Source organism: Stegostoma tigrinum, chromosome 14 (assembly GCF_030684315.1).
Source record: "Stegostoma tigrinum isolate sSteTig4 chromosome 14, sSteTig4.hap1, whole genome shotgun sequence".
Taxonomy (NCBI): domain Eukaryota; kingdom Metazoa; phylum Chordata; class Chondrichthyes; order Orectolobiformes; family Stegostomatidae; genus Stegostoma; species Stegostoma tigrinum.
This window is the reverse complement of record NC_081367.1, coordinates 31,984,057-32,011,028: the sequence shown is the minus strand read 5'-3', so window position 1 is coordinate 32,011,028 and position 26,972 is coordinate 31,984,057. Positions and strand designations below refer to the sequence as shown.

Sequence of the window (26,972 nt, the reverse complement as noted above, 5' to 3'; positions counted from 1 at the left end):
GTAAATGGCTCTTTAGCTAGCACTGATAGAAAGCCTTCATTCTCTGGTCATTGCACACATTGGGATTCCTACGTCCCATGTGTTACATGATTGTAGGCAACCTCATGAATAGGGCCCTAACCGTTCACTCACCCTGTAAGTTTGATGCTGAGATAGGGCATATCAAAACTATCCTGTATGATTATATATATTCTGATTGAATCATCAACATTTTTTTGCCCTGTTGGTATGGAGGTTCCTTACCTTTACTGAATCAGGACTTCAATGAAGAAGCAAATCTTTCACCCATTATTCTGGTTAGTTTGTGATGATTTACTCATGCCAATGGTTGGAATGTTTCTGTTTCAATTCAATCTGAACATTCATTATCCTTTTCTTGCTTCCATTTAGATTACTTGGTTTATAAGTTAGAAGCACAGGAAGCCATAAACAAAGAAAAAGTGAGTAATTTGTTGTTAAGGACTGCCAACCTGTTGTTTTTAAGGGTTCTTTTTGTTGGACCAAAGGGCATGTGCTGTGAACGCTTGATGAACAGTTCAGTGGGTATCTTTAGCTATGGTTAATTGCATAACTTTTCTTGTTATCACTTAAACAATTTTACAGTCTTAATGATGTTTATTTTGTTGAACTAAGGAGAAGTGTATTAGATTGTATTTTGCCAAGGGTGAGGTATATTTGTTTTTACTAATTTTGACAATGAACATGAGAGAATGATAGATAGTAAAAGTATCTACAATCCAGCTAGCTTGTCCTCCACAACTGTGAAGCTTTGCACACACAATATATTCACTCTTGGACCCCACTAAAATCCATAAAATCTCTTGAAAGAGATTGAGAAAAATATTTAAAATCCAAGGCAATTGTGTTAGTGGTAGAGAATTTTAGTGAGGGCTACATTGTGGTGGTTTTAATGTGGCCCTTTATCAAATGCCATTTGAAAACCCTAGTACACCATATCTGCTGGGTCCCATTTATTTAGCTTTCTTGTACCTCAAAGAACTGCAATAAATTAGTGAAATTAGATTTCCCCTTACAAAATCATGTTGAGCCTGCCTGATCTTATTATGATTTTCTACATATCCTGCTATTTTCTTAACGATGGAATGTAGCAATTTCCCTCTAACATATGTTAGACTCATTAGCCTGTATTTCCTACTTGAAGCCTCCCTCCCTTCTTGAATAAAGTTTTTATAATTGCTACTTTTCAATCCACTAAAGCTCTTCTAGAACTTAAAGAATTTTGGAAGATTATAAACAATGCCTGTATGCATCCACTTTTTCTTGACCCTAGGGTGGACACTATCTTGTCTTGCTACTTGAAGCATTGCAGTTAATAGTAATGACGGTGCTTGCTTTAATTTCCTACCTTGTTCACTTTTTGGTTTTCACAAAACTTTTTAAAGAAGTTCCCTAGGCCTTCTACAGTGGAGACAGACACAAAATAATTGTTTAACACCTCCACCACGTCCTTGTTTCCACTCTCGATTCTTGCCATCAACATTTTCTAGATATTTATATTTTTTAAAGCTCTTTTTTCATACATCATAAACCATCTGTCATCCAAACCAGTTTGGCACTGACAAAGATTGTAATCCTCAGTCCTCCTTAACCTATTCAGTTCAGTAGGTTCATCTACATAAATACAGTCTACTACCCTCATTATTTTAAACTCATTCAAGCCAACCCTTATTTTGTGAATCCTAAAATTGTATAGAAGTGGATTTTGAACTTATCTGGGGAAGTAAAGTGTCTTAAACTCGGAATTAAACTTATGGCTTTCAGTCTTATGATGCCTATCGACTTTCCTGAAAAATGATTTCCTGAAAAAGAGTAATACCCAAAACGTTGACTGCTCCTTTCCTCCAGACACTGCCTGGCTTGCTGTGTTTTTTCCAATCTCCTGTTTATCTACCTCGGATTGCAGCATCTGCAGTTTTTTTGGTCTCTAACCCAGTTCAAAGATGTGCAGTTTAGGTTGATTGGCTGTGCTAAATTTCCCGTAGTGTCTTGGGATGTGCAGGCTAGGTGGATTAGCCAAGGGAGATGCGTAGTAACAGGGATAAGGTACAGGGAGGGGTGGAGGGGGTGTTCTGGGTGGGATGATCTTTGGAGACTTTGGTGTGGACTTGATGGACTGCATGACCTGCTTCCACACTAAAGATTTTCTGATTCTATGATTGTTCATTTACATAAATACATTCTACTTCCCTCATTATTTTAAAGTCATTCAAGCCATCCTTTAGCTTTTGAATCTCAAAGTTGTACAGAAGTAGGATTTTGAATTTATCTAGGTAAGTGTTTTAATCTGGGAATTAAATTTATGGCTTTCAGTCCTTTGATGCCTATTGATGTTCCCAAGTTGTTCTTCCCTCTCCCTTTCACTGTGTTGTGTTAGATCCATTGTCGTCACTGTTTGTGGCTAACAAATCAAAAATAACACCAATTGATCTCTTAACATGATGTACCTGAAGCATGTTGAGCAGTGAGTGAGAATGTTAAATTCTTTACTAGTGGAATTATCTGAATTAACTGGATTATGATATAAATGTGTTCAAAAAATCCCTGACATTCATAAGTGTTGTAAATTTACTGAATTAGGTGCTTCATGTTCCAATCTACATTTCATTTTCAACCTGCCTCTATAACTTGTTACAGATTGCCTCTTCACATCAGTGCAGCAAATCATTTTACTTAGATTTAGTTTCTTACTTGCACTGGATTCCAATGATCCAAAGTAATTTACACCACTCTTGTCATTGTTCAATGTGAGAATGTACCACTATATCAATAAATATGTGCATTTGACACTCACTAAAAATAAACCTAGTTTTGACTTTTACTTGCTATGTCTCTTTGATTTTATTATTTTGTTCAGTTTTGATAGTAATCTCATCAATAATATTTGTATTAAAATGCCAACAGCATGCCAATGTAGGTTTCTCAGTTTTAATTTCTGTTTTACAGCAAGATTCCAGTAACCGATACAGTGCACTTAGTATACAGCACAAAATGATGAAGGTAGGTGCATTGATACTTGATATCAAACATTGGTTACAATATCTTTGACCAAAGATTGCCAAATTATTTTACTTCTGCCAGTGAAAGGTTATGATATCACAGTATATTATGCCTATGTTCACCGTAAATTTGCTGCCCTAAATGTGCAGTGTTACATTTTATGCACAGATTTTAAGAGTGCCTTTTATATCCTTTTGTAGTTTCACTGCAGACTTAAATTAACTATTCAAAATTACAAGTTGGGACCTTCTGAATTATTATTCTAGATAAGCTTTAATTATAGCTATTATTGTGAATAACTACTTTATACGTTCAACATCATAAAAACAGTAGATGTCATGATTAAAGTTAATTATGGAAAAGTAGGATTTTTGTCATGAAAGGAAAGACCCTTTTGTAATAAAAAAAATCAAAATAATTCAGACGTTGGAGGTCCTAAATCAAATCAGAAAATATTGCCAATGCATGCTGTTTCTGAGCTGCACAGCAAACATGGACAGAGGTGTAGAGCCCAAGTCAGTTACCTTGAAGTAATTCACCACATATGGTCAACATTACACTGAAATATATCATCTTTCCAGATTTTGAGAATGATATTTAACATACTGCGTGCCCAGATTTATGTAAAACCAAAATATTGCACATGCTGTAAATCTGGGCATAAAAATAGAAAATGCTGGAGAAACTCAGCAGGTGCAGTAGCAACTCTAGAGAGGTAAGCAGAGTTAACATTTCAGGTTTTATGGTGTCTGAAGAAGAGGGCATTCACTCTGAGCTCACTGTTTGAATTCAGTTCTTCTGTCCATGTTGGGACCAAAGCTGTCATGAAATCAGGAGCTAAATAGACTTGGCAGAACCCAAACTGAGTATCAGTGAGAAGGTTATTCCTTTGAAAGTACTGCTTAATAGCTCTGTTGAAGACCCTTCCATCATTTTGCTGATTGTCAAGAGTAGCTGATAGGATAGTAATGGCTGGGTTAGATTGGTTCTGGGCAATTTTTTCTGCATTGTTAAGTAGGTGCCAGTATTTTAGCTGTACTGGAGCAGTTTGACTTGGGGCATAGCTTATTCTTGAGTGCAAAAGTGTAATGCTGTTGTCTTCATTATTACATCAGGTGCTATGTGGGTGAAATAGATACAATCAGGTTATAATCTTTCTCATTTAAATCTGAACATAATTTTTCCTGCTTTTATCAAAGTGATATGGCTTCACAATCAATAGAAAAAAATGGTTTGATATTCACAATGAATCAATTTAAAATGTGCTTTTCCGTTCAGTTACTGAAAATTACTTGTGCTTGAATTAACCTTTACAGTAAAGTAATCGTTGTCTCAGGTCTGAAGAAGTTGAAAGAGAAACGGTTCATCTGATCTTTTAAGAGTGGTACCTGTATTCAGCTCATTTAAAATTCACGTGATTTTACAGAAAAGTTGAGCCTTAAGCAGGTGCCATTTTCATAGTAATGTTAGATGAAAGATTTGCACTCTGCTTCTTAAATAGAAATAATTTCTGCATGTTATGCGCTTTTGTTATTTTGGTTTAATTAGATACATGTAACTGGGTTCATAGACCCTTAAGGAGATTTTGTTTCTACAACGGAATTACATTATGATTATATGCACTGCATTAATGTTTTGATGTCATGTCCACCAACCTCAGTTCAGAAAGCAAAATAATGATATCACTTATATTGATGCTGCTGTTTTCATTCCAGTTTCCTGCTGTAGGACAAGAGGTATTCCTTTCTTGCAGGAAGTTGGATGATGTGATTCTAACTTATCAATTTCTGGCAGAAATCTGAAAGACATATAATTGAAATTAACGAGGGTGCTTTTTTGCCAGCATCTCCCTTGTATCCTGCTGTGTTCACTATGAGCCTGTTCTTCTGAACAGGCCAGAAAGAAACCCCTGCTGAAGTTAGTAGGAAACTTAGTTAAATCGTGCAACTCAGTGCTTGAATAAACCATCAGACCCCCCACAGTGATTTTAACTATGACTCAATCAGACAAGCTGTTTTAAGTTTCCTGTGTCTGAGAAGTGGATCCAGAATTAGAACCTGCTGTTTAAGGTAAGTTTTATTCTTAATTGGGTAAGGAGGAAGAGAACTGCTGCTCAGGGCTCTGTAGTGAAAGTTGAGCTGAGCTTCATCAAGTTCACACCCGCAAAGCATATCTGAGAATGTTTTTGTTGGTATAGACATTCTGTGCCCTGAAATTCTGCTCCTGCTAGTGATAGTCTCTGCTTTCCAATAGCTTCAGGCAGATTGCTGACCACAGTGTAATTGACCTGGAGTCGTGCTGTGGAGATTGTAGTGGAGTGCCTCACTTTCTGTTTATGTTCACCTGAATCCCAGGCAAGTCACAAAGATCCCAGAGGAACTGACTGGGAATGGTAGATAGAATCAAGCATTTTTTTTTCTCCTCATGTTATTCTTAACAACTACAGGTGGAACTTACCTGGTCTGAATGATATGGAGAGTGGCAAGTCAGTTGGTAAAATGCAGTGAGATCAGAAATTGATAGTCTCAATGTCAAGAATAATAGTTTTGCACCTAAGGTTTCAATGACCAGATCAGAATCTTGCTTGTGAGCAGTGCAAGGCCTACTTGCATTGAGATCGCGTTGTTACAGTTACATTGTTACATACAGTTTGCTGTTTGCCCATTCACTGGAGTGAAACCACACAGTGACAAATTGTGACGCGAAGCTTAAATCAGGTACCTGGCAACAGCAGCTCACTACTTGGTTCTTCAAACGTCTACTCTGACCAGCGTTCTGACATCTCAGAGCACCTATATCCCGATCCACAGAGGTTGGCTTCAGACAGAGACCAACCTCACAACCACATCGTGTAACATCTCAGATGCACCTATGATATGTTTCGGTACGTCAGTACTGTTCTTCGGAGCTCAGTGACATTTTTCAACGCAATGCTGTTGCCAGGCCACTTTGTTCAGCAGGACAGGCACCCAGCTTGTGCATCAGCCCAGGAAACATTTCAGGCTCTTCACTCGCTCTCTGAGCAGTCACTCACTTTGTCTGATTGGATGCTTACAGCATCTCTGCCTCGCCTTTTTGTACATTGCCACCTGTTTCAGAATTTACAACCTGATGATACTTCTGTCTTGCCTTATCTTGTAAGGTAGACACAAAACTGGGCAGTCTGTCGAGTTAAGACAGCAGACTTGTTGCTGTATTGTACTATGTTACATCAATGTCCAGTGTACAGCATGTGCCATTAGCTTATGTGGCAAACTCACTGCATGTGCTTCAACCAAATAGCCATGTCTGAATGTATACAGAGAGTCATCCTCAGTTGAGCCTAGGGGGCCTGTTGTCAGCCTGGGATTCCCGGAATAGTGATTTAAGGGCAGCATCAATCTCATTTCAAGGGTTTGGAAAAAATCAGTTTGGTACTTAGGACGATCAGGGTCAAGCGTATCCTTACTGCCTGGGGATTGGGCCACTGTTTGTCCAGCAGGCCAGCTTCACCCAGTATAGGGATTGGTCAGTTGAGGAGTTGCACAGCGCTCAGTCAGTGTGTTGTAAGTCATCAGTTGGGGTTGTCTTTCTACATTGGTCAGGTGGTGGTCAGCCCAGCGCGTCTGTTCACAGAAACTCAAAGAGGGAAGTCAGGGTGGTGTGGTGGATGTTCTCAGGGACCATTGCTGTGGTGTGCAAGTTGGACAAGTCAGTTGTAGTGATTGGAGACAGCATGCTGGGATGCAGCCAAGACAATAATTTTGAAGAAGGCAACTCACTATATAAGAGTGGACAAAGTCAGAAAACACACAACACCAGGTTACAGCCCAACAGGTTTATTTGAAGACACAAACTTTGGGAGCCTCACTCCTCCTTCAGGTGTTGGTGAGAGAGATGGTATCAGACACAGAATTTATAAATAAAAGATCAAAGGGTCACACCACTGATGAGGATATATTAAACAAACCTAAGAAGCTGTTAAATCTTTAATCATTTAGAAGGTTTTAATTGACTAATACAAATACTTATATCACTAAATTCCTTTCAAGTTACTGCCCTGCGAGAACTAAAGGTTTTATCAGTGTAAAGAAGAGGTGATATTTTAGGTGAGAAAATGCATGCTAGGTGTGAGGCTTTGTTTAGGATCTGTTTGTGTTTCAGTTTGGCGTCAGACTGGTTGTATTTCTAAAGTAGGAATTTATAAAATGCCACATTGAATGACGGTCTATAAATTTTGTGCTTTTGAACAAAATAGAATGTATCTGCAAATACAAATTCACCCTGTAGATCTGTGTGACAGTGTGTGTTACTATATAGTGCAGTGGAATCACCTGTAGTGTGACAGGAACCCATGATTCTGGATGAATAGACTCTGCACAACAACCATTAAACAGGGATGTTCCCTCCCAGTGGGGAAAAACTTCAGTGGTCAAGGACATTCGACCTTGGAACTTAGGGTAAATATCCTCCAAGGCAGACTTTGGGATACACAACAGTGGAGAGTCGCTGAGCAGAGACTGATAGACAAGTTTGTTGCCCATGAGGGTGACCTGGACTGAGATCTTGAGGTTATATTGCAATACAGGTGACCCCCCCCCCCCCCCCCCCCGCCACACACACACACACACACACACACACACACACACACACACACACACACACACACACACACACCTCGTTCCACCCACCTCAAACACGTATCCACTCCCCCCACCCCGACCCGACTCTGTCTCTTTTACACGCTCTCATTTTATTTTGTTTCTGAGAGAGCAGGCTCTACTTGTGAGTGATGCCAGGCCCTTTAAGCGCCAATAGCATTATTAACAGATGCCCACACAGTACAGGTTAAAGCCATCGGTTATAACAGAATTCCAGAAAAGAATGTGATCAGAGATAATGGGAACTGCAAATGCTGGAGAATCCAAGATAACAAAGTGTGAAGCTGGATGAACACAGCAGGCCAAGCAGCATCTCAGGAGCACAAAGGCTGACGTTTCGGGCCTATACCCTTCATCAGAGAGTGGAGGACAGACAGGTCAAGGAGGCGGGATGAGGTTAGTAGGTAGAAAATGGAGGTGTGGCTTGAGGTGGGAGGAAGAACAGGTTACAGAGGCGGGACAACCTGGGCTGGTTTTGGGATGCAGTGGGGGAAGGGGAGCTTTTGAAGCTTGTGAAGTCCACATTGATACCATTGGGCTACAGGGTTCCCAAGCGGAATATGAGTTGCTGTTCCTGCAACCTTCGGGTGGCGTCATTGTGGCACTGCAGGAGGCCCATGATGGACACGTTATCTGAGGAATGGGAGGGGGAGTTAAAATGGTTTGCGACTGGGAGGTGCAGTTGTTTATTGCGAACTGAGCGGAGGTGTTCTGCAAAGCGGTCTCCAAGCCTCCGCTTGGTTTCCCCAATGTAGAGGAAGCCACACCAGGTACAGTGGATACAGTATATCACATTGGCAGATGTGCAGGTGAACATCTGCTTAATGTGGAACGTCATCTTGAGGCCTGGGATGGGGGTGAGGGAGGAGGTGTGGGGGCAAGTGAAGCATTTCCTGTGGTTGCAGGGGAAAGTGCTGAGTGCGGAGCGGACAAGGGAGTCACGGAGAGAGTGGTCTCTCCTGAAGGCAGACAGGGGTGGGGGTGGAAAAATGTCTTGGGTGGTGGGGTCGGATTGTAGATGGCGGAAGTGTCAGAGGATGATGCGTTGTATCCGGAGGTTGATGGGGTGGTATGTGAGAATGAGGGGCATCCTCTTAGGGCGGTTGTGGCGGGGGCGGGGTGTGAGGGATGTGTTGCAGGAAATGCGGGCGACGCGGCCAAGGGCGTTCTTGACCACTGTGGGGGGAAAGTTGCAGTCCTTGAAGAATGTGGACATCTGGGATATGCGGGAGTGGAATGCCTTATCCTGGGAGCAGATGCGGCGGAGGCGGAGGAATTGGGAATAGAGGATGGAATTTTTGCAGGAGGGTGGTGGGAGGAGGTGTATTCTAGGTAGCTGTGGGAGTCGGTGGGCTTGAAATGGACATCAGTTTCTAGCTGGTTACCTGAGTTGGATACTGAGAGGTCCAGGAAGGTGACAGATATGTTGGAGATGGCGCAGGTGAACTTGAGGTTGTGGTGGAATGTGTTGGTGAAGTGGATGAACTGTTCGAGCTCCTCTTGGGAGCAAGAGGCGGCGCCGATACAGTCATCAATGTAACGGAGGAAGAGGTGGGGTTTGGGGCCTGTGTAGGTGTGGAAGAGGGACTGTTCCACGTAACTGACAAAGAGGCAGGCATAGCTTGGGCCCATGCTGGTACCCATGGCCACCCCGTTTGTCTGTAGGAAGTGGGAGGAAGTGAAAGAGATGAAGGGTCTAGGCCTGAAACGACAGCCTTTGTGCTCCTGAGATGCTGCTTGGCCTGCTGTGTTCATCCAGCTTCACACTTTGTTATACAGAAAAGAATGTCATGCATTGACCAACTACATCAACTAATACTCCTGATCACAAGCAAGCTTTATCTGATTGATCATTAAAAACTAATGTAACTAAAAGTTGTGAAGAACAAATAGTGTCAGGTGAGCTGTAAGGATTCACTCAAGTTCCACAATTTGCAAACACATTCCACGGTCTTACAGTCTGCATTCTCCCAGGACCTGCTCAGCTCTCATCATTCTTAGAAAAGGCAAATATTACGGGTGAGGGGAGAAGGTCACGTATGCCCAATGACATTTACAATCTGCTGCAGTACGTGAGGCAAATGACTTGAGTAGCATACATTTGGATCAGGTCTGTGGCATAAATGATCCTTATGGAGGCATCCAGTTGCCCTTCATGTCAGGGTACTCCATGTTCCAGTGTTTTGAGGATGATATTTATATATAATTTGTGTGTGCTGTGACTGCTGAATGATCACATTACTTAGGAGCTGTGTTGTTTCTGATATAGCCCACATAGGCCCTTTGGAGTTGATCCCGTTGGATCCAGTTAGAGAAGCTGTGGTCTCTGTGACCGCTGCACTGAATGGATGAGGAACACATGTACCTGGAGGCCCAAGGCAAGTGTCAACCTCTCGCAGTTGTGGAGAAGACTCCGAGTGCAGAGTTTCCAGCAAAAGGTGCCCCCATGATGCAGCAAAGGTGCAGCAAGCCCTCAGACGTCAGTCTTCCATGCAATGCCATGCTGATGAAAGAGTGGCATTGATGCTATCCTTTGTTTAGAGATTGCTGTCAGCTCCCCGTGTGATGATGTTCAGATTATCGACCACACAACAATTTCTTCCACTGCAGATGGCCTTGAGATATCTCCTCAACGTGATGTTTCCATGTGGATGTTTTCTGGGGGTTCATTGTAGCGCAGAACAAATGGAGAATCCACGACAGCCTTGGTTGATCTGTTGCAGACAGCTGAAGGACGCAACAAGATGATGTGATGCATGATGAGCGTTAGTGAGAGCTTGAGCATTGCATCAAGGAGGAAACAAGCACATTTTTCAGAAGGAACAGTATCTTCAGCATCCAACAGCACAACACAGTCAGCCAAAGTAACCCAGGCAAGACAATCAAATGTGAGGCTGGATGAACACAGCAGGCCCAGCAGCATCTCAGGAGCACAAAAGCTGACGTTTCGGGCCTAGACCCTTCATCAGAGAGGGGAATGGGGGGAGGGAACTGGAATAAATAGGGAGAGAGGGGGAGGCGGACCGAAGATGGAGAGAAAAGAAGATAGGTGGAGAGAGTATAGGTGGGGAGGTAGAAGGGGATAGGTCAGTCCAGGGAAGACGGACAGGTCAAGGAGGTGGGATGAGGTTAGTAGGTAGGAGATGGAGGTGCGGCTTGGGGTGGGAGGAAGGGATGGGTGAGAGGAAGAACAGTTTAGGGAAGCAGAGATAGGTTGGACTGGTTTTGGGATGCAGCGGGTGGAGGGTAAGAGCTGGGTTGGTTGTGTGGTGCAGTGGGGGGAGGGGACGAACTGGGCTGGTTTTGGGATGCGGTGGGGAGAAGGGGAGATTTTGAAGCTGGTGAAGTCCACATTGATACCATTAGGCTGCAGGGTTCCCAAGCGGAATATGAGTTGCTGTTCCTGCAACCTTTGGGTGGCATCATTGTGGCACTGCAGGAGGCCCATGATTGACATGTCATCTAAAGAATGGGAGGGGGAGTGGAAATGGTTTGCGACTGGGAGGTGCAGTTGTTTATTGCGAACCGAGCGGAGGTCTTCTGCAAAGCGGTCCCCAAGCCTCCGCTTGGTTTCCCCAATGTAGAGGAAGCCACACCGTATACAGTGAATGCAGTATACCACATTGGCAGATGTGCAGGTGAACCTCTGCTTAATATGGAAAGTCATCTTGGGGCCTGCGATAGGGGTGAGGGAGGAGGTGTGGGGGCAAGTGTAGCATTTCCTGCGGTTGCACGGGAAGGTGCCGGGTGTGGTGGGGTTGGAGGGCAGTGTGGAGCGAACAAGGGAGTCATGGAGAGAGTGGTCTCTCCGGAAAGCAGACAAGGGTGGGGATGGAAAAATGTCTTGGGTGGTGGGGTCGGATTGTAGATGGCGGAAGTGTTGGAGGATGATGCATTGTATCCGGAATTTGGCGGGGTGGCGTGTGAGAACGAGGGGAATCCTCTTTTGGCGGTTGAGGCGGGGGCGGGGTGTGAGGGATGTGTTGCGGGAAATGCGGGAGACGCAGTCAAGTGCGTTCTCAACCACTGTGGGGGGAAAGTTGCGGTCCTTGAAAAACTTGGAGATCTGGGATGTCCCAAAACCAGCCCAGTTCGTCCCCTCCCCCCACTGCACCACACAACCAGCCCAGCTCTTACCCTCCACCCACTGCATCCCAAAACCAGTCCAACCTGTCTCTGCTTCCCTAACCTGTTCTTCCTCTCAACCATCCCTTCCTCCCACCCCGAGCTGCACCTCCATCTCCTACCTACTAACCTCATCCCACCTCCTTGACCTGTCCGTCTTCCCTGGACTGACCTATCCCCTTCTACCTCCCCACCTATACTCTCCTCTCCACCTATCTTCTTTTCTCTCCATCTTCGGTCCGCCTCCCCCTCTCTCCCTATTTATTCCAGAACCCTCACCCCATCCCCCTCTCTGATGAAGGGTCTAGGCCCGAAACGTCAGCTTTTGTGCTCCTGAGAAGCTGCTGGGCCTGCTGTGTTCATCCAGCCTCACATTTTATTGTCTTGGATTCTCCAGCATCTGCAGTTCCCATTATCACTAACCCAGGCAAGATTTCCTTGTAAATCTTGTTAAATGAAACTGAGTAGCTCGAGGTCATCTGTCATGGACTGTAAATGTTTTGGTGCTGAGCACCAGTGGCCACAGTGATGGATTGTAGATTGCTGTGACTGTCTGGCAGACAATAGTGCCAATCTGTCCTTGGGGGCAGGCCAAATCCAGCATTGTACAGATGGCTTGGTGGACTCTTCCACCCTTTGGTCCATTTTGTCAAGCAATCCTCTTCTGCCTGTGGATGAGTTTGTGTTTAGTTTCCAGCAGTGCTTAATGTGCTGGCAGCCTGAGGCTTGCTTCCTTGGACAGGATATGGGAGACAGCCTTGCCAGTTCTTCCTCTAATGGAGATGTGACCTCTTCCTCAAAGGTGGTGAAGGAAATGTTGGCCAGAGAGGCAGCTGTCTTTGGCACAGAGGCTATGTGGGTAGACTATGGGACAGAGAGTCTAATGAAATAATAAAATAAAAAATGATTTGAATTCTGGGCATGATGGAGCAGCATGGCACATGACAATAAATATTATTTGTTTGTCTGGACAGAGAGGTCTCAACATCACCACCTGAGCGGTCATAGTCCTCTAAGGCAAAGATTTTCTCTTTACAGAGGGTGAGCAGGCAAATGTCGGGCACTCCACCACCAAATTTGTCTCTTTTCAGGCTTAACGTTGGTCTTTTTCTCCTGCAATAAGACAAAGGGAGGGCTTGAGTGAGATTAAAGTGGCAGAGTACAAGCAGCGGTTGGTGAATCTTTGGAATTCTTTCCTGCAGAAGGATATGGAAACTAAGACATTGACTAAGTTCAAGGTAGAGATTGATATGTTTCTAGATCCAAAGTCATCAAGGTAACTTTGAAACTGAGAGTGACATTGAGGCAAATAATTAGCTACGATCTAGAAGGCTGGGGTTGAATAGTCTATTCCTATTCCTCTGTTTCTAACACCAGGGCTTGATTTATTATTTTAAGCTGTGTGTTCTACCTGCTAAAGCCTACAGTAGTTCAATTTTAAAGTTCTCACCCTTGATTTTAAATCCTTCTGTGCCTTTTCCCACACTAGTTGTGTAATACTCACCCAGCTCAACAGCCCTCCGAGTTAGTTGTGCACACCTAATTCTGGCCACTTGAGTAGCCCCAATTATAATTCTCCTTCCAAGGGCAGTTCTGGTTTTAGTTGTGAGCCCCTATGCTTAGGAAGTATCTCTCTACACCTCTCTGCCTTTTGCCCTCTCTTTCCTCCTTTCAGACACTCCTTGGAACCTACATCTTTGACCAAGCTTCTACTCATCTACCATATCTCTTGTGTGTACTGGATTTTGTTTTATAATGCTCCTGTGAAGTGCTTTGGGACATTTTACTTTGCTGAAGCTGCTTTTGATTGTTGTTGATTAACATTTTTGCTTGAACAAGCCAGTTTCAAATGTTTATTTCATAAGCAGTTTGTTTAAATAAGATCACTTATTTTTATAGATTCTGTGTGCACCTCTGTTAAATTAACACTCTGTTCATACTATCAATTGAAACAAAATAAAAATATAATTTTGTGGTATTTTATGTTTGGCTTTATAATCACATGTGGCCAGGATATCAAATTGTACACGTTTTCATAGCGGGGCTTGAACCCAACCTATTCTGATGTATTGGCAAGTTTACCACCCCTGGCCTGAGGCTAATACTAGAAATAGTTATAAAATTTTAGTTCTGTGTTTTTACATGTTATAATGGGAATAGCCTGCAGTCAGATTAAAATTTTGGCAGATTGATATGAAGTAATAGGACAGATTATTAAAAACAACTGATGTACAGTCTCCTGATACTTACTTAGAACAATTAACAGTCAAATTTTCATTGGGAGATTGTAGTTAAAAAAATTTATGTGGATATAAAACAACAAATTAAAAACCTTTACCATTGTAAAAATAAGAGTCAATGCAAGTATCATAGAATCATTCAAAACAGAAGAGGCCTTTCAGTCCATCAAATCTGCACTGACAATGACTACTGTCAATCTGCACTAGTCCTACTTTCCAGCAGTTCGCCCACAAAGCCTTGAATCTTATGAGATAACATATGGTAAAGAAAATCTTCTCATGTATTCATTACCAAACACTGACTTTTCCTCCTTGCAGTTTATTTACACAAAATATTTAAATTCCAGTGCCTGCTTTTCAGCCAATGCTGAACTATTTTTACAGATCCTGTCTTCAGGTTTTCTCCTATTTACTCAAAGCACTAATTTATCTGCATGACATACGCCTTGCCATATGCCAAAATATCTCATGCATGACTGCATTAGTGTAGAACTTGGCAAAAGGCATTGGTGAAATTGTTCGAGGAGTTATATTACAACAGTTGCAATAGCTACAAACCATACTGTATCAAAGAATACAGAGAGGAAGTTCCTGAGCTTTGTAGTGAAATGTAGGAAAGAAAAGAAACATGACATTTATATGAACTTTGTAAAACATACAGGAGTATCTTATTGTTAACAATAGAAGAGGGACCATATGTGATCTTCTTGAGAGTGGAAGTTGGCAGATAGTTGTTATAGCTCAATGCTAGTTACAGTGTCAGCTAGTACTTTGACTCCACCCGAAGTGGAAAAGCTAAAATCCCCCAAAAGAAGACACGCAGCCTTTCCTGAATCTCTGGCACATAATATGTACAAGATCCAGCCCCAAACTGCTGTTTATTAGTCAAAACACACACCAATATAAACACCCAGGTTACCAGTGAACAGATTAATAGATAACAGGAAAGGGGAAAGCAGTTTGTGCAATTAGTTTAGTTACCAACTGCAAAATCATTAACATGTCTGTCCCGTCTTCTTTTTACCCAGAAAACTTCAACAAATCATACACAATTAGAAAAGCAGTTTGAACACTTTGAACTTTCAATTTGAGTTGGGGCATTAATTGAATGAAATCAGATTGGCTGTCTGATCTATTATCCCATTGAAGTGTACCAGTAGAGGCTAATTTGCCAATTTTGGAAGGTCCCACATTGTTGTGGGCTAGGCAAATTCAAGTGCATCTCCATTTTAGCAGCCATGGGAATTACCTTGGGCATCCAAAACCATAGGCACCTCCCTCTTGGTCCCTGTATGAAAACGTTAGTATTTCCTAGACCATTGCTTGCCTGACTTATAACAAATTCTGGGAGTAATCATAGGAAAATTACTACATTTGGACAACTGGAATTGAGCAGAAAACATCATGGATTAAACTGTAAATTGGACGCAGCATGTGTCTAAAACATATCTTTGCAGAATAAGTAGCTTTAATGAGGTACATGCAGCTTTACAGATGTTATTTGTTGCATTTCTCTAGATGAGAAACTCTTAGATGAAAACCAGTTTACTAGCTTGTAAGTTTAAAATACCTGAACAGATTTAACACGATTACAAAAGTATAATTGAGGAAGAAAACAGAGTTAACATTTCAGGTCCAGAGCGTTCTGTGGAAAGGTCACCAGACCTGAAACGTTTACTCTGTTTTTTCCTTCACAGATGCTCCAGACCTTCTGAGCTTTTCCAGCAACTTTGATTTTGTTCTTGATTTACAGCATCTGCAGTTCTTTCATTTTTTATAATTGAGGAAGTGCTGAAGCAATACAGATCAGAGACATATTCTTGAATAATATCCGTTTGAAAAGGGATAAACTCATTTGAACAATAAGTAAAATAAGCACAATTGTGCAGCTGGCCCAGTTACAGTCATGGTTTCTCTTAGTAACTAAGAGGACTGCCTCGTTACATAGATTGTTCACTAATACAGTGAACAATCCATGTAACTGTTATGAGTAGTGAGAGTACACTGATGTAAGAGGACAGCAACTTGAACTAAAGATAACCAGAGGTTTTCCCAACAGATTGGTTATTGTATGTAGTGATTTAACAATGTCAGCCAGGTGGACTTCATAGAATATTAATTCCCTGATTGGGGATGATAAACTGGTCCAATCAGGGAGCCCTGCTGACAGGTATAAACAGGACGGTCAGAAACTCTGTTCACTCTTGAGCCTGGCTTTGAGGAACCTTGATTAGTGTCAGGGACTTTCCGCGTGTAAGTAAAGGGTGATTTGTTGACAGGATACCGGCCTGTCTGGAATTATTTTATTGTATGTTACTGTGAATGTGTCAGGTTTGAGTTTACTAGGATTTATGTGATAATAAAAGGCTGGGGAAAAGAAAAAGTCACCTACTTTTATGTTTCCTAATAAAGTATTAAGGCTGATGAGGATTGATTCTCAAGCCTATTAAATTAGTAAGACACAAGGCATTAGCTACATTCTTACAGATCACTCTTTTGGTATGTTATGGGTATCTCTCATTTCATCACAGACCTTCATGGTAATGCCAAACAGCAACTGAACCAATAAAATGGTAACCATTCATATAGTGACCTTGCTTTGTAAGCAAATTGCAGAGGTTTTGCTTTTTGCTAGGTGATCCCAGAAATGGCAGAGACTTAGCGCACCAGACTTCTGCCATTTTCCAGTGAATGTTATGACTGGAGACTGACAGAAACTTTATAGATTTTCCAGGATACTGTGCTTGTCTTTCTCAACTCAGCCTGTGATTTCTGTGTGCAGAGTCAACATGAAGATCTGCGAAAACAATATACTGACCTACATGAGGAACATCTAAGACTTGGAGAGGACCACAACAGAGCAATGAGTGAGCATAACCGGCGATACCTGAGCCTTCAACAAGCTAAGGAACAGGAGATTTCTAAACTGAAGGGTAATAAGAATTCAGTTACAGTGGAGAGCACTTTGCCTTCACAGCCTGAGCAACCAACTGGTGGAGAGGAATTGTTTGACTCATTTTAGAAGATGTCAATTTTCATTCCAATAGTGGCCAAATGCTGTGCTCCATTTGATTTCTGTCCATGCAGTGACAATGCTAATTTGCATTTAGAACTGTTTACAGAATTGTTTAATTCTCCTTTCTTAGTTTTTGAATACAGATTTCATTGAAAAGAAATCAGATTTGCAATGAAACTGTTGTTTACTTGTGCTTTCTTCCCTCCACTACTTCTAGCCCCTTTCTTTCTGGTTCCATCAAAATGTTCATTCATCATTTAATCTTCAATTCTAAAGAATGGTACTGTCTTCAACATTAATCTTGTCCCACTTTGCAGATGCTGACTCAACTAACAGACCTTTCTAAAGTATTCTGTTACTGTTTCAGACTTCTAGATTTCTCAGATTTTTCATTCAATTGTGTTCCTTTAACAGGTTTGCTGATAGCCTGTAAGGGTACCCAATTTTGTGCATGTTTTGCTGTACCGTGGCCTTGTAAACGCTCTACTCAGTTTTTTACACACTTTTAGTTGACTGATAAATTATTTACTAGAGGCTCAGATTTTAATGATTATAATGAAATGTTAGGTATGTTGTTACTGTGCATGGTTTTGGCTTAATCACAACTGCTGAAAATCCAATTTGAATCGCATTACGAGGTCCTTTGGAGCTCATATTATTGATTTGAAAATGTCAGTGCAATATTGAATCTCCAGGATTCAAATCTTTGTTCTTCTATATTTTATGTATATTACTGAATCTTGCACTTGAGTAGTTTTCAACTAGTGTCAATTGTTAAATGATCAGATTAAGACACAAATTATAGATGATACTACTAATTCCAAAGGTGTTACATATTTTGAACTGCATTACTCCTTACTTGGACCATTTGACAACCTTAATTATTTGATCTGGAGAATAAAATTTTGAAACATCATGAGAGCTGAATTGGACAGTTCTGAAAAAGGCTGTGATGCGTGATTAGTCAGTATTTAACATACTCACATGATTAGTCAGGATCTTTAAAAATCACATTCCACCAACTGAAATACTACTCAGGTCACTAGAAGACCATCACTCACCTTCCAACTATCTATTTTAATAGGGACAGTTGCCCAATATTCATGTACTTCACTGCACCCTCACACAGCGCTAGTGCAAGCTTCACGCCCTTATCTCAGATTGTACATAAACTGCCAGCTATTAATCAAGATGGCCACATAACCAAGAGGCTTACACAACATTCACTGCTGTACATTTCTGTCTTGGGATAATCATCTTACTCCTAGTCAAGGAGACAATATTGGCCATTATTAAGGCACCCAATGCTGAGGCAGTGATGAAGACCTTAATCTTCCTTCTCACGTGCACTTCCCTCAGATCTACAAGCTGTAGATGGCATATGCATCTCCTACTTTTCCTCATTCCCTGCACTACAGCCTTATCTTTGGAGATAATGGGAACTGCAGATGCTGGAGAATCCAGGATAATAAAATGTGAGGCTGGATGAACACAGCAGGCCAAGCAGCACCTCAGGAGCACAAAAGCTGACATTTCGGGCCTAGACCCTTCATCAGAGAGGGGGATGGGGTGAGGGTTCTGGAATAAATAGGGAGAGAGGGGGAGGCGGACTGAAGATGGAGAGAAAAGAAGATAGGTGGAGAGAGTATAGGTGGGGAGGTAGGGAGGGGATAGGTCAGTCCAGGGAAGACGGACAGGTCAAGGAGGTGGGATGAGGTTAGTAGGTAGAAGATGGGGGTGCAGGCCCACCGACTCCCACAGCTACCTAGAATACACCTCCTCCCACCCACCCTCCTGCAAAAATTCCATCCCCTATTCCCAATTCCTCCGCCTCCGCCGCATCTGCTCCCACGATAAGACATTCCACTCCTGCACATCCCAGATGCCCAAGTTCGTCAAGGACCGCAACTTTCCCCCCACAGTGATCGAGAACGCCCTTGACCGCGTCTCCCGCATTTCCCGCAACACATCCCTCACACCCCGCCCCCGCCACAACCACCCCAAGAGGATCCCCCTTGTTCTCACACACCACCCCACCAACCTCCGGATACAACGCATCATCCTCCAACACTTCCGCCATCTACAATTCGACCCCACCACCCAAGACATTTTTCCATCCCCACTCCTGTCTGCTTTCCGGGGAGACCACTCTCCCCGTGACTCCCTTGTTCGCTCCACACTGCCCTCCAACCCCACCACACCCGACACCTTCCCCTGCAACCGCAGGAAATGCTACACTTGCCCCCACACCTCCTCCCTCACCCCCATCTCAGGCCCCAAGATCACATTCCACATTAAGCAGAGGTTCACCTGCACATCTGCCAATGTGGTATACTGCATCCACTGTACCCGGTGCGGCTTCCTCTACAATGGGAAACCAAGCGGAGGCTTGGGGACCGCTTTGCAGAACACCTCCGCTCGGTTCGCAACAAACAACTGCACCTCCCAGTCGCAAACCATTTCCACTCCCCCTCCCATTCTTTAGATGACATGTCCATCATGGGCCTCCTGCACTGCCACAATGGTGCCACCCGAAGGTTGCAGGAACAGCAACTCATATTCCGCTTGGGAACCCTGCAGACTAATGGTATCGATGTGGACTTCTCGAGCTTCAAAATCTCCCCTTCCCCCACCGCAGGTATCTGTGTAAAACTTGGAGCCTGTCCTTTCCAGCATTTTAAATAATGTCAAAATCAATTAGCACATTCGTGGACCCAGTTGTCTACTGACTGATGTTATAGCACAATCAACAGCCAACCAGTATCTGACTACAGCAGTGAAAGCTCAGACTGCTGTTCTGAAAGCTTATGTAGATCACAGTGTATAAAGGGAGTTGCAGAATGTCACATGGTACAGTAATATTTCTGGAACAGATGGCAAGGATTGCAAAGACATCTAACCTTGACTGCATGGTGTATTAATCTGCTGCCCTCTTGTGTGGAGAAAGCACTTGCCCTTTTACCCCTGCAATCTCACCCATGCCCTTGCTGCTGCCTGACAGCCACTTTGCTCTGAGTAGTCCCCTCGATGAGATGTTGCAGCCTGCAGCCAGGGTTCCTGGATTCCCTCAGTGCTGCTCAAGATCTTCAAGGTTATCTGCAGTATCCTGTATTGAGAGTCAGCAGTCTTTTTGCCAGCTACTCTGTAGCTATTGAAATTCCACTCTAGGAACAGTAGGGCAGGCAAAGCACACATCGAAGAAGAGTGCAGAATTAATTTGTTGACTTCCTTAAAAACAATATGTCATGAATTAATGAATAAATTTGATTATTTAATTTCTGAAAAGATTTTTGTAGTTTTTGGTGTTCCAAGCAGGAATTCACCTTGTGTTTCCATTTAAGGGAGCTGCCAGTTTATACAAAAGCCTTGAAATCAACAAGAAGTATTTCATCACCTGACACACCACTCCCTCTGGATCTTTGCAACCTCAAGAAATTATGGAAAATGCAGGATAAAAGAAAAAACATAAAAAATTCTAACGCTGTAAAAACTGGCTGAAATTAACCAATAACTGATCTGAAAGTAGGGAAAATCTCTTCATATATTGCAAGTTTAGGGAAGCTAATTGAGGCAGTTGGCAGGAGCAGCTCAAACACCACTTGTCTGATGTCAGTTCAACATTGTATGGTGATTAATGTTATGACATTATGATTGTCCTGCTTTACATAATTCAAAGTTCATACCAGTTCCCTCATCTCTACAGCACTTAGTGCTGTTGGCTTAGGGGAGATCCATGCGTGTTTATATCCCACAGAAAAACAAAAATGCAACTAAAATTTCATCTCCAAAATGCTTAACAAAACAGATGTTAATCTCAACTTTATTATATCTTTAAAGTTCATTTAATAGCATGGAGCTACGACTTAACCTTACTCATCTGTGTTTGTAGACAATATTTACAATCTACTTGAAGAGAACAAAAAATTGAGGAAGGCTCATCAGGATGTCCATGTTCAACTCCAGGATGTGAGGGTAAAGACAAGTTTGTACTAATCAGCATCACTTTTATGATATTTGTTGTTTTTGAAATGATGTAGACAGGAACAGAAATGATTAGTACAGAGGATTGTCATAATCAATTTTTGAATTGTCTTGTGCAAAACTAAATTTGGTGAGTATGCAGTTGTTTACATTTGGTGTATAAATGCTAAGGAAGAGTTGCAAAGTGCTCTGTCCACAAAAACAGAATTTTTGGAGTTTGAGGGATCAGATTGTCCAGTGAATAAACACCATCATATCTGAAACTTGAGTGTGAATGCAGCTTTGACCAGGTCTCTCTGCATGAATTGAATTTGAGCAGTTTTAGCCAAGTCTGTTTCTCCACAAGCTCATAACACAAATGTACATTTACTTTGTGACTAAACAGCCAATTTCCCCTTTTATAAGTTTAATTTGGTGTGATTTTTCTTCATCTCCCCAGCAGATGGGAACAAGGTAAAATGGTTCAGTGAGAATGTTGGCGTAGCTTGCACTGCAATATTCCTACCAGTATCTGTTGTCAGTATTCAGGGGCAGCTGCCAAACAGGCTTTGGTGGGGGTGCGGTTGGTGAAGTTTATACCTGAACAGCTCATGCAAATCTGGTTGATATAATGAGAATAGCATCTGATGCTAGTTTGAAAAGCAATGGGCAGGGCATGCAGCCCCTTGCAACACATGCAATCTGTCCATTAGCACTTTTGTAAAAAATTTAACCCATGGGATGTGGGTGTTATTGGTTAGATGGCAGTTTATTTTCCATTCCTAGTTAGCCTTGAGAAGGTGCTGGTGAGCTGTTTTCTTGAACCGCTGCGGTCCATTTGCTGTAGATAGATGCTCTGGATATTGGGGGAGGGAGTGCCAGGATTTTGACACTGGAACAGTGAAGGAACAGAAATCCATATGGCAAGTCAGCATGGGGTGAGTAACTTAGAGGGGACATCAATTCTTGATAACTTGACAACTTATTAATGTTTTGTTTATTAGTCAATGTAACCAGAACTGTAGTATCTTTCTTTTTTTCTCAGCAATTGCACAAGAACTTACTGCTGCAACATGATCAGTTACAAGTGACTCTAGAAGACCACAAGAACTCACTATCAGCTGCACAGGTGAGAATGTGTAATGAAATATTATAGTTTTGGATGGAAGAAAAAGGAGGAGGCAGTGACGTAATAGTACTGTCACTAGACTATTAATCCAGAGTCACAGTTGATGTTCTGAGCACCTGCGTTCATGGTGGATGTTGAAATTTGAATTCAATAAAATTATAGAATAAAGAGCCTAATGATGATCCTGAAACAGTCGTTGATTTTTGGGGAAAAAACACATTTGTTTTGTCCATGTCCTTCAGGCAAGGAAACTGCCTTTCTTACCTGGTCTGGTCAGCATGTCAGTCCAGAGCAACAGCAATATGACTGACTCTTAATTGCCCTATGGACAAGTTAGGATAGGGCGATAAATGCTGGCCAAAGATGTCCACATTCTGTGAGTGAAAAAAATTGGACAAAAAAACCTCTAAACTTTGCAACTGAAAGCGTGATTTCTGTTTAATCTCAGTGCACATATTTTGCATTCTGGACAATGGTATTTTGCAAAAAGCAACCTTCACATTAACTTCCCTACAATACGAGCTATCGAAAATTACTTGCATTGAATGCCTTATGATCTAAAGACATTTTTAAACTGTTGGGTCTGTTGGATGTTCTTTTGTTTGCAGTTGCTTCTGCAAATTCATACATGCTGTTGAAGAATGAGTGTGACTTTGCCACGCCTTATTTGATATCGCGTATTCTCATATAGGGGTTACTACTAACGTGTAGCTTAATGTTTTATGCATTGATCAGGTTATTTCTGTTTTTTGTTTCAACGTTTCTTTCTCAGAGCAGATTGGACTATGTATAGTTAGATCATTACTCCAGGCCAGAGTGGAAATGATTAAATAAATCCCCCTGTTGAATAGACCAACAGCTTAATCTGTAACTGTTTGACTATTACATTAAACAAGTACAGGAATAGAAGTCTGGGAAATGGCTCAAATCATGGGGACAGCACTTTCAGATAGTACAGTTGTCCTTGAACTGGGACTATTTCACCAGAGATGAATCCTTTTGTTCAGATACCCATAGGTCATGTGGTTAACACAGTTGCTGCCTCATAACCCCAGCAAATGTCTCTTTTCTTTTTTTGCTGATCAATTTTTATTTCTGTAATTATGGTAAGTGCTGTAGCCAGCTGTCCGAATGAATGGGGAGTATTGAAGACAATTAAAGGAATGCCCATTGTGTGATTGATAGAAAATGGAAAGATATTTGTAGGAAGGAGAACCATAAAATCAGTAACACTGCTTTTCATGACCATTTCTTCAGCAGCATGGAAGAATTCTGTTTAGGACTGTTGGCTCAGCTGCTCCGCACTCAGTTCCACAGCATCCAGTGGAGGCAGTAAGAAAGTATATCCACTGACTTCAATAGCCATGGGCTGTGGCAGGCCATGGAAATCCAAGCTTGTGCTAATGATCTCTATCTGGTGCCTTTCTGAAGGACAGTGCAGCCTGTTCTTTACTGTACTCTTCCACTCAAAGCTCCCATGCTGTGGTCAGAGTTTGCAAACATTCACTGTCTGTGTTTCTAGGAGTGTTTGTTTTACAAAATGACTGATATGCATTGAGACTGCACAGACATTACGCGTTGAATAACTTCCTTTGGGACAGGACTGCATGAATGTACTTTGACATAATGTATATTCTGTAGATAACCCTTCAACTTCTCTTGAATTTGTTGCCCGTGACCTACGTTGAGATTTTTGGTTTAAATTACAGGCTCAGGTGGAAGAATATAAACAACTAAGAGAAACCTTAAACAAAATGCCGAGCCTAAGGCAAACTGAACAAAAGCCACCTTCTAATGTGGAGAAACGTCAGCAAGATGTCGCTGAGCCCTTGCAATATCACAACAAGCTGGGAGCACGAGACCAGATCTCATATAGAAGTGAAGGTAACCAGCATAATGAGGTATGTCAAAGTGTAGCTGAAATGGAGAGCAAATTGAGTTATGTTTTGTTGAATGAAGTAACAAGGTCTCGAATTGAGCCATTGATTTATAACCCTTGTAAATGGTACCTTCAGCAGCAGGTGGCAGTGGTGACGGAGGACACTGAGCAGGGGAGTTTGAGCAGTTGTGCTGGGACCGCCTGAGCCAGGTGTTAACGGTGAGGTGGGAAGCTGGAAGCAGTTGAATGGACCCTATCTGAAAAATGGGTGATTTCAGGCCAAGGAAGGTTCATGGGAGGATAGTACGGACAAAGAATTCTTCAACCCAATGTAAACCCAGGCACCGTTCCATGTAAATATTGTAAAAACAACCTTGTTTATCCTTAATTTCTCATAATGTTTATAATCACCTGATGCTTCATGGTCCTTGGGCCATCTGTGTTTTCAAATCTCCTGAAGCATCCTGATGAAAAGTTAGGACAAAAATAGTCAACATTAAAAGCACACAACGACCTTTCAGCATTAGAAAAAAAATTCCTATTTTAGGCATAATCCCTTCCTATGTAATTCAGAAAGGTTTAATCTCTGAAAATTAAACTATGTTTATCCAAATGATAGGTTCATTGTGTATTCCTAGCCTCTTCCTATCTTTGAGCCAGTGGTCAGATTATATAGCTGCATCTTTGATCAGTCATATAATATGAACAGTATTTCAAAAATGGCAGAAATAATTGAATGCTCACATTATGTGGTAAAATTTTCTGGGTCTTCTGCATTTTCTTTTAAAATTAGTTTTGTGTTGAGCAACGAATTCAAATCTGAGGCTTCTTTAGTATTTATGGGGATAATTTCCTGTCATAGATTTCTGGAAAGATGCTAAATAAATCCAAAAATATTATTCTGGTCAGTATTTCTAGTGAAATTGTAACCTACGAATAGCAAACATATAAAATCTTCCTGCATACATTAATACATATCCTACACCTAAAGCGTAGAAAACCATGCCCAATTGTTTCTAATCTAAACCGTAATTATGGAAGAAATTAGATTTATATTGCATCTTTCACAAGTTCAACACTTCTCAAACACTTCATGGTCAGCAAAGTATATTTGATGTGATTCATTATATCATTTTGGAAAACAATGGGAAGAGACACTGCCATTACTCCAGCTCTTACCAACCAAGACAAGGATCGCTCAACCAACCTGAAATATGTTCTTTGTGGCTCAGAATCACATTACAAAGATGCCTAATATTGGATAAAATGAATCTGATTGCCAAAAGAATGGCTTGATTAAAAAGCAAAATACAGTGGTGCAGCAGGATTGATTTTTCTTTATGTCATTAAGTTTGAGAGATATTTTTGGGCTGATAAACTGGTATGAACTCCGTGTGTCATGCCAGTGTGTTTGCAGCTGATGACAACTGCTTAAAGGATTATATTCCTTTTGGAATAACGTAATCAAGTACAAAGCAATCATTGGAACAACTGCATCCCAAATGTCTTTTTAAAAGCACAACCTTAATATTGAATAGTTGTTTTTTAGGTTTTAAAGAAGTGAATATCTGTGAATAGGCCAATGAGCAGATTCAAAGCTCTAAATAAAATTATACATTTCTGCTTATTTCAGAATAATGATGTACAGCTGCATGCTAAACTCTTGGTAGGGGAGAAGGATGCCACTAAAATAAGAGAAGATAATGAAGAAGTAGAAGAGAGGCAGTACGCTCAGCATGAAAACTGGCAAAGGAATAATCATCCGGCACACTCAGATTTGCATAAACAAGAGTATGAATCACGGGAGCACCATCATGAATGGGAACAGGAGGAAAAAGAAGATCCGACAGAGGACCACACAGAGCTCCATAGGCAACATCTTGAGGAAGAAGAAACTGAACATCATCTGATTCATGATCAGGACAATGAAAATTACCACGCAGAGGAACAGGATCCAGCTGAAGGCAACCCTACCGAGGTAATGCATTAAACCCTGTTAACTACTTGCTTATAAAACTGCAAAGATTGGCTTCAGTTCTATCCTTCACCAGCTAGCTTTCCGGAAGACAACAATACATATATAAGTGATATAATTCACGCAGTCTAGTCTTTGTCATTTGTTGATGTCTACTGTTATATTTTGTTAAATCATTTAATTTGCATAACCTGTAGAAAAGGATTTTTGCAGCAGGTAGGTGAGTGCAGTTGAAGCCCAAGATTAGCCAGGCTCATATTGAGGCTTCGTGGTCTCGTGCTGTCTTTTCTTGTGTCACTTGGAGGGAAATTTGCTGATGGTGGTATTCTTTGCATCTGCTGCCCTTATCCTTCTTGGTGCTAGAGGTCACAGAGTTGGAAGGTGTTGCTTTAGGAGATTTGATGAGTTTTTGTATGTTGCATATAGTATACAATGCTGTCAATATGAGCCAGTCGTGGAGAAATCAATTCTTAAAATGGCAGATGAAATGCCAGTCAAGGGAATTGCCCTGTTGTGATGGCATTGAGCTGTTTGATTATTATTTGCGGTGCCCACCTCCAGGTAAGTGGAGAGTATTCCATCACACTCCTGACTTCCACCTTTAGGTGATGGTCAGACACTAGGGAGGCAGATAGGTGAGTTCCTTGCTGCAAAATTTCCGTTCTCTGATCTGCTTTTGCAGCCACAGTATATAGCTGGTCCCATTTAGGTTTCTGGCCAATGGTAATCCCAGGATAGTAATACCACTGATTGCCAAGATAGGTGGTTAGCGTTGCTTTTGTTGATGATCATAACCTGGCGTTTGAGTGGCAGAAATGAGATGTTCTACCGATCAATCAAGCCTGAATGTTGTCCAGGTCTTGCTGGATATGGACATGGTGTGCTTCAGTATCTGAGGGAATGTGAATGATGCTTAATATTACACAAATATCAGTTAACATCCTCGCAGGTGTCCTTATAGTGGAATCAAGGCCATTGATGAAGCTACCA

General features: G+C 41.8%; 1 protein-coding gene across 4 annotated transcripts in view; it reads left to right on the top strand.

Annotated features, from left to right (window-relative positions):
• The window catches only part of golim4a (golgi integral membrane protein 4a), a 99,494-nt gene that overhangs the window by 40,540 nt on the left and 31,982 nt on the right, over window positions 1-26,972 (top strand). For all 4 annotated transcript variants that reach the window (XM_048541999.2, XM_048542001.2, XM_048542000.2 and 1 more), the window contains 7 exons: window positions 391-440; window positions 2,965-3,018; window positions 16,806-16,956; window positions 20,929-21,011; window positions 22,045-22,128; window positions 23,838-24,029; window positions 25,641-25,985. In XM_048541999.2, coding sequence (XP_048397956.1) covers window positions 391-440; window positions 2,965-3,018; window positions 16,806-16,956; window positions 20,929-21,011; window positions 22,045-22,128; window positions 23,838-24,029; window positions 25,641-25,985 — 959 coding nt within the window. The remainder of the gene's footprint in view (window positions 1-390; window positions 441-2,964; window positions 3,019-16,805; window positions 16,957-20,928; window positions 21,012-22,044; window positions 22,129-23,837; window positions 24,030-25,640; window positions 25,986-26,972) is intronic.